The sequence below is a fragment of the Stegodyphus dumicola genome, chromosome 5, assembly GCF_044657685.1.
Source record: "Stegodyphus dumicola isolate Sdum_Otavi_A_Nest chromosome 5, ASM4465768v1".
NCBI lineage: Eukaryota > Metazoa > Arthropoda > Arachnida > Araneae > Eresidae > Stegodyphus > Stegodyphus dumicola.
This window is the reverse complement of record NC_140772.1, coordinates 230,470,883-230,485,210: the sequence shown is the minus strand read 5'-3', so window position 1 is coordinate 230,485,210 and position 14,328 is coordinate 230,470,883. Positions and strand designations below refer to the sequence as shown.

The 14,328-nt window shown below is 31.3% G+C and overlaps 1 protein-coding gene across 1 annotated transcript in view; it reads right to left on the bottom strand.

Moving 5' to 3' along the window:
• The window catches only part of fng (Fringe glycosyltransferase), a 71,476-nt gene that overhangs the window by 3,751 nt on the left and 53,397 nt on the right, over nt 1–14,328 (bottom strand). The window contains exons 7-9 of the mRNA XM_035353018.2: nt 13,875–13,945; nt 11,452–11,546; nt 11,140–11,222 (exon numbers count right to left, since the gene is read on the bottom strand). Of these exons, the coding sequence (XP_035208909.1) occupies nt 11,140–11,222; nt 11,452–11,546; nt 13,875–13,945 (249 nt within the window). The remainder of the gene's footprint in view (nt 1–11,139; nt 11,223–11,451; nt 11,547–13,874; nt 13,946–14,328) is intronic.

Genomic DNA, 14,328 nt, shown 5'->3' with positions numbered 1-14,328 from the left:
CTGCATATGAAACGTTAAGTACTTTTAAGGGCTACGGAAAAAAAAAAAAAAAAAGACCTATCAAGAGAATAGGAACTCAATAAACTACAGCAATTATCTACATACGAACTTCACTTTTGTAATTTGTAAGAATAAAATAAATCTCAAAGTAGGATAGATTATTATAACTAAGCACAATGCAATATTTAACTTAATTACAAAATAAATTTAACTTTACAATTTTTTTCAAGTAATTAGCATTAAATTACAAAATTTCTTTAAACATTTATATTTTACACTTATAATCTCACATATTTTAAAGATCACAGGCTTTTTATTTAAATTGTACGTAAGGTTAGCTTTACATTGATTCTTTCTTTTTTGCTTCAATTCATCACTTATTCGCTCAATTCATAGCTATACGCAAATCATATGTTAAGTGGCATAAGTTAAACTGTAAAGTAAAATAGTAATCAGCATGACTCATAACAGAAGCTTGGCTGTTGCCACTGCAGTTGGTTGCTTACAGATAGAAAGCCACTGATCAGAACAGATGTGAATGCTAGACGGTTGTAAGCGTTGAAAGTTATTTGCACTTGTTTTTAAGTTGTCTGACTCAGTTAGTATCATAGCTTCATGTACATTTGCTGAAGTTGCAACCATGTTAATTAATGTACAATATTTAATATAAAGTTCCAATAAGACACTGAAATTCCAGAGATGCTAGGTTGTTTTGTACTATTGTCTTATTAGTTGTAAGGAATAAATTTTTATGTTAAATTTTACATTTTTGTGTTGTGTCTTGTATACACAATAAGGATTAAGGAATGGAGATAAGTAACTCTCCTTAACATATAGAGATAACTTCTAAATGTGAGTAATTGGTTACAAATAATTAAATTACACATACTCTTAGTTATAACAGATTCACATTATTACAATTACAGTTTTTTTTTATTTCTAAAAAATATCTATTAAAAAACATTAAGAACATTTTATAGCAGTTATAATTTATGATAATGATTCTAAGCTAGCAAGAACAAAATGTAACAGGTCTTTTTAACTTGAACAATTTTCTAGATATTTTAGCTAATTCACATTGATTTCCTTCTCTTTAGCATCTTTTTCTTACAATTAATATATATATATATATATATCAATGTTTCCCCTAGTCTCTGTTTCATCTCTTAATTTGTTAATATGTCAGCAATGTATCTTTGAAGAATAATTTTCTCTCTCTTTATAAAACAAATTTCTCTTTTCAATAAATTTCCTTTCATTTTAGAATTTTCAGATTTAATTAGAGATTTTTGTTATTCTAAAGAGCTGCATGTACTTAGAATGTAAAGAAGAAACTGATAGTCTTATTTCTTTAATAATATGAGTATTGAAAATAAATATGAAATAAGGTCAAGACTGGCACCATAACCAGTGTGGCAGAATTTTTAGAATTTAGTGATGCACCGAGCAACAAGTTTATGATTATGTATCCTTAGATTGCCAATAGATGGCGGTAGTGTTTGTAAAAAGAAACTATGATGTCATAATTATGTATATGTATGTATCAGTTCGTCTTTGGTGTTCATCAATAAACGTTGTGTGGAATAACGCTCCTCTGTTTATTACTTTACATTTGATCCAGTTTGATTTATTAGAGACTTACATATATTTTGTCTATGGTGCCTGCAAACCGGGATTATTACGAACAAAAAAATCGACAGACTGAATAGTTCGAAAATGGAGGGCGTTCTTGAAAATTTGAACAGGAAACGATCGGTTGTAAGACAATTAACTACGAAACTGATTTAAGTCGAAACGAATTTAGCAAATAATATTCCACTAAATGAGAAAACTGAAATAATCGAGGATTTGTATGAACGATGAATGCAAAGTCAACATTCGAAGTTTAGAATCGTTAAATGTTACTTCTTGAAGTTATGGAAATATTTTCTGTCCTATCATTTTGCAGAAATTTCCAGAGGAATTAAATTTGGAATTTAATCGAAGTCGAAAAATAGAAGCAGGATTTGATATAAAAGAACTTATAGAATTCTTAAAAAAGGAAGTTAACTGTCAAGAAGCTGCAAGTTTAATGAACTCTGCAAAAACGCATCAGAAACCATACATTCGTCAAAATGAACAACGCATGAGAGCTTATCCGAATTATAAACCGAAAGTTCCGACAGCTTCAGCTTTATCAACAATTGGATATAAATGTATATTTTGTGATAAAAAAGACCATACAAAATATAAATGAACTGAGGTAAACTCTGATGAGAAATGCAACATTTTGAAACGTACAGGAAAATGTTTTCTGTGTTTTGGATGTAAACATTTAGCTATCAACTGTAAGAACAAACAGTTTTCCTGCAAAAATTGCCACGGTAAACATCATGAAAGTGTGTGTGTAAATCCCGCATCAGCTGTCTATAGTGTAAAAAATAAGGAAACCGAAACATCAGCGGAAAATGTTCAAAATTCTTCTGCCAAAACTGGATCTAATATTATGCTTCAAATGATGTATATGCTGTGGCTCAGGGTAGAAAGAAGAATTGTATTGTGAGATGTCTTCTTGACAGCAGTAGACAGCTTCTTCTTCTTGACAAATCTCTGCAATTCGAGAAGATTTATCAAGAAAATTACAATTACCAGTGAAAGGAGAATCTGTTTCAAATCTGCATATATTCGGTGAAAAGAAGGGGAAACATTGGCATCGAAAGAAAGCTGAACTTAGGCTCTGAAATATTGATGACCCTGAAAAATACATAAATCTCGAAGTCATTGAAGTACCCGTCATAACAAATGCCAATATACGAGTACCAGATGTAGAAATAAAATCCAACCTCCAATAATTCGGCATCACTTTAACAGACTGCTGCAGCGCGGATGGAATGAATCATATTTCCGTTTTAATCGGCGCAGACAGTATGTGGAAAATAGCAAGCAAAGAAATAAAAAGGATAAACAGAAATGTGGTAGTGATGAAAACCTTGTTTGAGTGGTGTATACAAGGCAAATTTTCTTCATCAGACTTTCAAATCCATGATGCATGTTTAAACGTAAGTGTAGAAGAGAAACTTCTAAAACGCGTCGAATCGTTTTGGGATATTGAATCTATAGGAGTTAAAAATATTTCTGACAAAGAACAAAATGAAATGGCCTTGCAAATATTTAACAACTCGAATACACAAAAAGGATCAGATAAGGAGGAAAAAGCTGTAAAAGTATATCATGAAGCCAATGATATAATGAAAAAAGCATTAATGACTTTGACCGAATGGAATTCTAATTCGGATACTGTAAAAAACCAGTATCAAGTGACAACTTCGTTAGCTTTAAATTGCCTGACTACGATTTTCCTTCAAAGCTTCTTGGACTTCATTGGGATACAGTTAAGGATATCTTCTGTTTTAATGCAAAAGACATTACTGATTTCATCCAGTCAAACGACCAAACAAAAAGTTGTGTTTTGAAAGCTGCTTCAAAAATCTTTGATCCTGTTGGGTTTCTTGCTCCACATGTTATTCATGCAAAAGTTCTGTTTTAAGATTTATGGCTGAAAGGTGTTGATTGGGATGAAATTATACCATCAGAATTGCAAGACAAGTGGGACAAATGGTATAGGCATTTATGTGATCTACCTAATATCCAGATACCTCGGTGGTATTTTCGTGATGTTGATGAAATGCCTGAAACACTGGAACTACATTGTTTTTGTGATTCATCTCAAAGTGCTTACGGAGCAGCAGTATATGTGAAATTCTGTGGCTTAAAATATTCTGCAGCAAGTTTAGTGATAGCCAAGAGCAGAGTGGCATCCCTGAAAAAATTATCGTTACCAAGACTCGAGCTCATGGCAGCAGTGTTAGGTGCAAGACTTGTAACTACAGTCCGTGTGCATTTTCCTCAAAGCTAAGATTCATTTATGGACAGATTCTCTTATTGTGCTTCACTGGATAAAGAACACACCACGGTAATGGAAAACATTCGTACAAAATCGAGTGTCTGAAATTCAGGACAAAACATCCCCGAGTATGTGGCATCATTGTCCTGGCTCAGATAATACAGCCGATAAAATCACACGTGGTGTTAAAGTGAGTGATCTTGTAGTAGATCAAGTGTGGTGGCATGGACCTCCATGGCTTCACTAAGATGAAATAAATTGGCCTAAAGTGAACGAGCATTGTAACATAGTAGATAGTGTTGAAGAAAGAGTTGTTACTCAAGTTACTAGCAGTGTTCAACCTTTACAACCTGTGTTAAAATTAGAAAACTTTAGTGGTAAAATTTAAGAATCACGTCATATGTATTTAGATTCATTAATAATTTAAAGTCACAGAATAGAGTGATTGGTCTGTGACCAAAAATGAAATATGTGATTAAATCCAGTAATGGATGAAAAAGGTTGTTTAAGAGTTGGAAGTAGATTAGTAAAATCATCATTAGATGTCGATGAAATTCAACCTATAATATTACCAAATAATTATTTTTCTCGTTTAATTATTTTGAATTATCATGAAAAGGTACTCCACAGTGGTGTAAATGAAACTTTAGTGCAAGAGGGAAATTTTGGATTTTAAAAGCTAGACCTTTTGTAAAATCTGTGTTACATGATTGTAGATTTTGTAAAAAATATAATGCTAAAGCTGGACACGAGATATCGGCTCCTCTTCCAGCTGACCGAGTGGAGAAAGCTCAACCATTTGAGGTAAGTGGCATAGATTTCGCTGGCCCTTTGTATTTAAAGGATGGTACAAAAGTGTATATTTCATTGTTTACCTGTGCAGTGACTCGAGGAGTCCATTTAGAATTGTTATCGAATTTAAGTACAGAGTGTTTCATTCAAGCCTTACGTAGATTTTTTTGCACGTAGGGGTATTTGTAAAGTCATTTATTCTGATAATGCTAAAACCTTTAAAACTGCTGATCATGAATTAAAATATTTGTATAAATTGTGTAAAGATGAAAAAGTTCTAAATTTCCTTGGGAAAAAATAGGTTTGAATGGAAATTTATTGTAGAAGGTGCTCCTTGGTGGGGCAGATTCTGGGAATGTTTGGTAAGATCTGTAAAAACTTGTTTAAAACGTATCTTAGGTAAAGCTTCTTTATATTATGAAGAACTGTATACTGTCTTAGTTGAAGTTGAAGCTGTTATTAATTCTAGACCTATAACTTATGTATACAATGAACCAAACGAACCTGATCCTCTTTCACCATCTCATTTTATAACTGGATCTAGATTGACTGTTTTACCTTCACCTGAATCTAAACTAGAATCTACAAGATCTCAGTTGATTAAAAGATGGAAGCATAGGCAATTAATATTAGAGCATTTTTGGAAAAGGTTTTATAAAGAATATTTGTTAGAATTAAGATCAGTCATGTTTTCAAAAACTCGAAAGAATTCTCCCGTGTTTAAAATTAATGATGTTGTACTTGTACGAGAAGATAACATGAAACACTGTAACTGGAAGATAGGTAGGATTAAAGAATTATTTCATGGAAAAGATGATAGAATTAGATCTTGTGAGATTCAGTTGGATAAGGGTGTTGTTAGAAGATCAATTGAAAGACTTTATAATCTTAAAGTTCAATAAAATTTATGTATCCGTTTACGAATGCATGGAGGGGGGGGAGTGTTAATTTTATGAATATGTATCCTTAGATTGCCAATAGATGGCGGTAGTGTTTGTAAAAAGAAACTCTGATGTCATAATTATGTATATGTATGTATCAATTCGTTTTTGGTGTTCGTCAATAAATGTTGTGTGGAATAACGCTCCTCTGTATATTACTTTACATTTGATCCAGTCTGATTTATTAGAGACTTACATATACAGTCAAAAGTCGTTAATTCGGACGCCCATAATTCGGAATGATCTATAATCCGGACATCAAAACTAAAAACTTTCTGCGCATGCGCCGCGTTGACACATGCGCAGAGGCGTTCACGCGTGCGCGTAAGACCTTTTACGACTGCGCATATGAGTGTGCGCAAGTGCAGAATACGTTTTCGCGTGTGCATTTTATGTATAATGGACGTATAAGCTAAATAATTATCTATTTCAGTTAATGTTGATGATTGCGCTGTTCCTTAATTTTCGAATTGCATCCGGCTTATTATTTTTTGCAGACTGTAAGAGCAATTTTATAAAAGTAAGCTTAAACTTTCGATTATATCAAATAGAATTTCCGATATATATTTGTTAATATGTAAAGGATCTAAAGCGAAAGTATGTTTTGAAATCCGAAATCTGTTTATCATTTTCACGCTCGGTGGCGGGCGCATAATGAATTGGAAGTTGATTTGTCAGCACTATCCTTATCTTCAGCACAGATGTTTTTATTTTATTTGGCTTATAATTCCTTACCAAATGTAGTATTTCATCTCGATATGCTCCGTCTTTGATATGATTTAAAACAAGTTCCTCGTCATTATAATTCGCTTCCGATAGCGAAGAAAAGTGACAGAGGTTATTGAAAACAAAAAAATTTCGATTGACAAATTAGTCGGTGTTCTTGACACAGCAATTATAGGACTTGAACGGCGGAACTTTGTAACTGAACAAGAAATTATGTCTGTTTAATAGAATTAAAGAGAAAGTATTATCACATGAAACGAAGCAAAACTTAAACAACTTACATTGAAAGAAATGTTTAATAAAGTAAACAAATAAATATTAAGCTTTTTCTTTTTGCAAATTTTGATACCCTATAGATCATAATTGTTCTTTATTTCATAAATTACGGTTTCATATTTTTAATTTTGGAATTTCTGCATGCCATCTTACGAGATTTAAACTGATGATCTATAATCCGGAAAAATCGATAATCCGGAATCGCTGAAGTCCCGACGAGTCCGGATTAACGACTTTTGACTGTATTTTGTTTAGATACTGAGGTATGTATGGTGCACTGAGACAAAAATGATGAATCTTTTTTAATTAACTGTCAGTTTTCAATTTCTTTACTTTTTTTTTTTTGTTTTCATGCTTGTGTCTAGTGGAAAAATAAGAAAACGAAGGGAAGATAAACATATTAATGATTTTGGGGATCAAAAGGAGAAAATTCAAATAATTTTCTTTTCACTACTCTTCCAAAAATTCTCCAAAAGATAGGCAATTCATCACAAAATTCCTATAAAACACATCTATTATGTGTTAATAACCATAAAGACACTTTTCATTTCATCACATTTTTCTGGAAATTGTAGGTCTATAGATATTGCCATCAACATAATAATCTATAAATCTTGCATTTAGATCTTTCTAGATGCAGGGTCTAAAATCCAAAAGAAAAATCATCACTACAAACTCTGTAAAAGCTAAAGGCCAGAAGATTTTTGTGGGGGAAAGGGGGAATCAGAAAAGAGAAGTGTAAAGTGAATTTTCATGAGAAAACCGATACACCTATAAATATTCTGAAATAATTACATAGAAAAAAAAAAAAAAACTCTTAACATGCATTTTGAAACAATTACGGTGGCATCCCCCCATTTCAAAGTCTCTAAAATAGAAAGTAATGTCACTTTAAAATAGGGCAGGATAAAAAAAAATGTTTTATTTTAATATTATTTCTTAAATATAATTTTCATTTATTATGATAATTTTTATGATATTTATAGGTGTTTGTGGGAAAAAATTTTTAAAATCTTGCAAATATCTAAATAAAAAATTTTGTACACCTCCAAAATGTTGATAAGTAGCCAAATTTGGTGCTGTATAATAAAAGAACTCATATTTAAAAAATGGAACAGTTGTTTTTGATGTAATATTTTATGAATTTTTCATTCGTGAAAAAAGAATTGCTTTGAAATATTTGTGTTTCAATCAAAGCAAAGCCTCGTATTTAACACTCGAGTATCCACCATTTATATTAAAAAATTGGAAAGGATCAAACGTTAACCCATCAAAATACATATTTGTCAATGCATCGCCAAAAAATATTCCTAAAAAATGTTAATTCACACACGAAATGGCAGTCATAAAGAACAGATAGAAATGTCGGATGAGTAAAATCAAGGACATTTTGCCAGTTTCGGCCAAAATTAAGGCCTTTTAAGGATCAAAAACTGTTTCCAAAAAACCTAAGGACCTATTTTTAAAGGACTGTATGAACCCTGATTTTACATGTTCTTTATACATATTTCCAGTTATTACTTGTATATTTCTATAAAGACAACTGCAAGAAAACATCTTTGAGGTATTTATTCCTTCTAATTCATAGGTTTCATATCCTTCTAAAACACAAAATATTGTCTCTTGAGGGAAATATCTGCTGCAGGCCTCTTGCACAAGCAATTCACTGAACTAATAAATGCACAGTTTTTTTTTGAATAACTGATTTTTTTTATTATAAAATAAATGTGCAAGCGTCCATGTGATATTAATTTAGGATACAATAATAGCATTAGAATATTTTTTCTTCTATATCTTTTGCCTTTGCCATTTTGAACAAAGCACTTTAAATACCATATTTCCCCATGTGTCCCCCCCCCAGCTTTTCAGTGCTAGGTTCTGAAATTAAAAAAAAATATATTCACATAACTTCCCCCTTTCTCTGTTGTAGATAGCTTTTACCTCTGAGGGCTAGTTTATTGGTAAATCGTATTCCCTTGATTATTTTTATTTAGTGCATCTAATTTCTATTTGTATTTTTGTATTAGCAATTACCCATTTTATTTTTAATTACATTACAATTATTATTTGAAATGTATTTTAAGCAGATGCTCCATATGTTAAAATTCTGAACTGCTTGAAATGGTTTTTCCTCCCTCCTCTCCCCATCCATTAACTGCAGCGCTTTGGTTTTCAAAGAGTTAAGCTACTTGGATGCGGCAGGTGTTCTCGCTTGTTTGCACCCATTGCAGTGCACAACAGGAATGCAAGTTGAGCTTGTTCATGACCTTCAAAGAGTTAAGTTACCTTACATGGAAAAAAAATTAAAGATAATTTGCATAAGCCTGTCCAGGTTTTTATGCATAAGTTAACCCCTTCGCATTGGGTAGCACAAACGCGCGTTTCTCGTGGAGGCCGGCAGTGTCTTACACGAGCGTCTGTCCAGGGCCGGGGGCTTTTTTGTTATTAAGCCTAAATCCATGAAATTTCCGAAGTATCAACGCATTGTTTAATAATGCTCTATAGAGTATTTAAACGGCTTATGCTTTATAGATATTTTTATATATACTTTAATTACCTTATTTCTTGTTTAAATGCATATTTTACACATTTTATTTTCATTACTCACCATTTTATGACTTTTAACATTATACATCTGAAAACTAAATATATTACTTAAAATTCTCTTTTCATATGAAAAATTTTAAAACAGGGATCTACACACAATCCTACATTACATTACTTGCACTCGTAATAACTCATTTGCCGTTTTGGAGGATTTTTCCAGGAATGTGAACAAACGAAGCATTGTCTCATTTTCTTATCAGTCTCTTCTAAACAAAGTTTCGGAAAATGTCTTTCAGTTAATCTGAGCGGATTTAATGATTGTGGGTTTCTTTATAATATTCATCAAAATATAGTAAAAGCGAAAACATTTGAAACTGATGTAAAATTAGAAACCACAAATTTACATGCTAATGCAATGTAAAATTATTTGTAAGAGCAAAGAAAACGAACATTTCTTCCACTGTAACAGGTAAATACTTCGAAGAAGTTGCTCCAGATTCATCCTCAGGATATTTACTCCTCTGATACAGATTAGTCTCTTCAGTAATTAATTTCATTACTGTATCATCAAAATAATACCTAAAGAAATCAATTTCTTCTTCAACCGAATTATCCACTTTAATTCCAGGAACAGCTTTAAATGGTAATTCCGATAAAATTTTCTATTGTGGATGACCACGGAGAAGTACTTGCTTTCGACGTACTCGGCATACAGATGTCTGAAATGTCCTCATCATCATTCGATTCGCCAGATTCTTTATGATCAGAATATATCATAGTATCACTATCACTACTATCAGAATCTGTTTCAGAATTAATATCTGAAATATTTTGCATCATTTCTGCTATTTCATGCTCTGTTAAACATTTTCGACGCTTCGACATTGCAACGGTAAAAACAGAAAGAATTCACGTCTAACAAGATCTAATTATTTTCTAAAAACTGAACTGCAAACCGAAATACCCAATGCTTTAGTGAAAATAAAACTTCTCTACTTACAATAAACAACTACCACGTGCGAATTTAAAGAGACGTCATAAAGCACGCCATTCGGAAACATTTATTTCAACTTTTGTTTATATAATCAAAAACACGTGTATGTGAGTCATGCTTCTCTCATTTCGAGTAGAAGGTCTAATGTACATGTATCTGAAACCATATGGACATACAGAATATGGAGATATCTTGTGGCAGAAATTATAGTTTTTAAAACGTTCCAGGACACTGGCACAAATACGTGACAGTTGGGGCTGAACGGGAAAACGGTCCGGCACGCCTGCGTATCAGCCAGGAAGTGAGTGTGTTTGTTGCTGGCACGTAGACGTGACAGTCGGCGCGAAGGGGTTAAGAACATTTTAAAAACAAAATGACTCTGAAATTGAGACAGCTTTCACACAGCATTAAGATTTAACATAATATTACACATATACGCACCTATATTCTTTTTCATTCATTTCATAGTTTGTTAGTTTTTTAAATCGCATTAGTTCCCTTCCCCCCAAAAAAAAGAACAATATAAAAACAAAATTAGGGTCCCATTATGACCATAACCAGAATTCAACACTAAGAAGTTATGTAAAATATAGTAACATCTAAAGGTAACAAATAATTTTACATTACATTAGCATTAGCATGTAAATTTGTGGTTTCTAATTTTACATCAGTTTCAAATGTTTTCGCTTTTACTATATTTATTGTGGGAAGTTCAGTAATATCACAGATGCCAAAATTTTAAATGTCCATTTCCTTATTTTACAGTCCACCAGTAATACTTTTGTTTTTATATTATTTTTAATGAACACGGGGCCATCTTTGGGCCATAGATTGCTTGCAAGGTATTTAAAGCAGTGTCAGATGAAATATTTGGACCATTCCAAACTTTAATAGATTTATTTGAAGACAGGTTTATTTAAAGACATAAGAACATATACAATTAATAAAATTATGAAATACACATATTAAATTATTTTTACCTTGTAGGGTCTATTCTCTCATCAAATCCATCTATTTGTACAACATTCATTTCATGACCAAACCTTGAATAGCTGAATGAGATCTATTAAAAAAGTGCACTTATTTGAAACATTAAACATAAATTTCCTAGCATATAAAAAACAAATCTAAAGATTTTCAAAATCACTGTATCACAGCTTATGTTGTATTAAATTTAAAACATGAGTTGTAATAAACTACAGACATACTCGTAACTTTCAAAGCTATAAAGAAGTTTTAAATTACACCAGTTTGAAAATCTGGTGCCATTTTATGAAGCCAAATATACTAACTTGGTCTGCAAATGTATCTTGCTTCAAAAATTTCATCGGTTCAAAGTGCGAATGAAATAAATCCACAACTGTCAGCTTCTTATTCAATATATGTTCTGAAAAATGTTTAGTTAATAATTCATTTAGCATGCTAAAATACACAAGCTTCTTATTCAATACACATTCTGAAAAATGTTTAGTTAATGATTCATAAACATACTAGAATAAAGAAAAGATATGAAAATATTAGTACTCTCTGATTATATGCAGCAGCTCCCTTCTGGAAAAGTTGTCATGCACTAGATATTAATTTTTTGCCAAATTAAGGTGCGAAAAACCACAGCCATTTTCAAAAATGGCCGCATATTAAGAATTACATAAAATAGCATTTAATAAAATCAAAAATGTAAAAATCATGCAAAATAAAACTTTTGTGTGTGTGTGTGCTCTTATCCCAATAAACAGAGTGAAATGTTTTAATTTAAAAAAAAATCAGAGAATTGCAGAAACTCAGCATCACATGTAACTTAACACTGTGCACACTGTTGGTTCTACGCATGCACACAGCACCATGTTTTTTGCTTAAACTTTAGAGACCTGCACAAATCCAGGGCTGGAACACAAATTTTGATCCATAAAATTAAATCATTTATGAAACACGGCTTGATGAAATGGCACTTTTTGTGTGTGTGTGTGTATTCTCTAATGTTACACAAAATACGAGATTTCGGAAGAAATGTTAAAACTTTCTTCTTCAACCCCACAGTCCCATTATGATTCCTTACAAGGAAAAAAAGTGCACTCAATGTAACAAAAACAAACTCTAATGACCACTGAATCTGAAGCTGGCAACATGACCTTCGGTAGAAATGTGTCATCTGCTGCCTGAATATGCATGCCTAGGTTTCACATAAATAAACTATGGTGGCATAGAGCATTGCCCTATGAATACTTTTCAAGGAGATGTGGATAATCAGGATGTGGATAATTAAATAAGGTACCAAAATATTTATTATTAACAGCTGCCCATACATATGCATACATAGTTTTCAACTTTGACGTTTATTTCATTAGACATTAAAAAGCAGAAAATGTAAGAATCTTAACCATTCTTTTCATTACCAATAATAAAAAGCATTATCTACACATGATGCAATAGGCAGAATTGTTTAGAACTTCCCATTAGCACAAATGTTTAGGACTAAAATGAACTTTTTCCAATAAGTCTAATAAAACTTGCCTTAGTTATTGTTATTATTAAACAGTCTCAAGAACAGCTTTTAAAAATTCATCTCGTTATGGAAAGAAGCTTCAATATAATTTTTTATTTGATTTTAAACTGCTGATATCTGCTGTTAGGGAATTAAAAGCCAAAATATGAAGAGCAATAATTTAAATTACAGCTGAAAATAAGAGATTTTTAAAGAAATGAGTATTAGTAATAAAGGGTTACTGCATTTTTGTTCCGCAGCAATTCATAGCTCGGGGAAAATGAATGCATTCTTTTTGAACACAGGACAGGGCACATTAAAGATGAGATTATTTTCCTCTTTTAATGGTTTCAAAAGAGCTAAATTTCATGTGTTCTTCGACTGAACTTTATTCACTCTGCATTGGTAAAGACTTTTTAAGGGAAAAATCCATTTGCCTCTCGAATTGTAAATGTCATTCTGCACTAAAGATAAGTTGAATGTCATTCATACTATGAAACGGATGTAGCCAAACCAATATCTGCTAAAAATAAATTCACTCAAATCTACAGTTGGATTACATGAAAAAATCTGGAAAAGGTTTAAAACGTTTTTATTAAATCAGAATTTTAACATAAATGCATGTCTCGTACTTAGCAAAACTATCACCACTTGTGGTGATGAAACTTACAATAATAGTCAAATTAAAAAAAGTATTCATGAGGGAAAATAGGCAACCCACAATGTTAGAATATAAACAGATCACTTTATAAATGGAACAAAACATAACACTGGCATTTTATTACAGGCATTTACCCAGATTTTTAATTAAATAATTAATTTAATTCTTTCAGTATTGACATTTTTTGACATTGTGGATTTATGAAAAATAATTTTTTCACTAACAATTATGCCTCCTCTTCTGTTGGTAACACATAAAAATTTAAGTTTTATAGGTTTTTATCAAGTGTCAATTTCAAACTTGTCAGACTTGAAAGTCTATCTTATTTATTTATTCTTTAAACTAGAGCAATGGGCCTGTGATTCATTATGACATATTCAGTTCTTTTTGACACACTAAGTGTAACTCATTTATTTTCACATTTTTGTTTTTAATTTTTACTTGACAAATTTTGTAACTTCGACATTCATAAAGTTTACTATGAAAACTTTATGAATGTTGAAAAACCAACATTATGTTATGCAACACTGTGCTTAATTATATTTAGCAATTGTAATTTAACAGTATTTTACCAATGATATAGCCCATGGTAACATCATCAGGTAAACGAATTTTTTCACCAATACTGATAAATTTTCCTCCACTAAAAAGAAAAGATGATAACAAAATAAATATAAACAAGATAGAATTACAACATAATGAATAATCCATAGATTTAAGTTCAACTTCTACCAGTGAAATAAATAAATAAAAATTAAAAGCAAAACCAAAAGATTTTGTACTGATGACAACAAAAACATCAAATTAAAACAACTAAAAACATTTTTGCCCCTCGTTAAAATAATGAAGCAAATAATCATAAAAATAAAATACTGAATCTATAAAAAGTTAATAAAATAAATTAAATATATAATTATAAAAATATACGAAAACTTTCAGATTTTATATTATGCACAAAGGGACATGTTTAACGTTTTGTTACCATTACTTATTAAATATCATGTTCTTTGCACTTAAACCATAAAA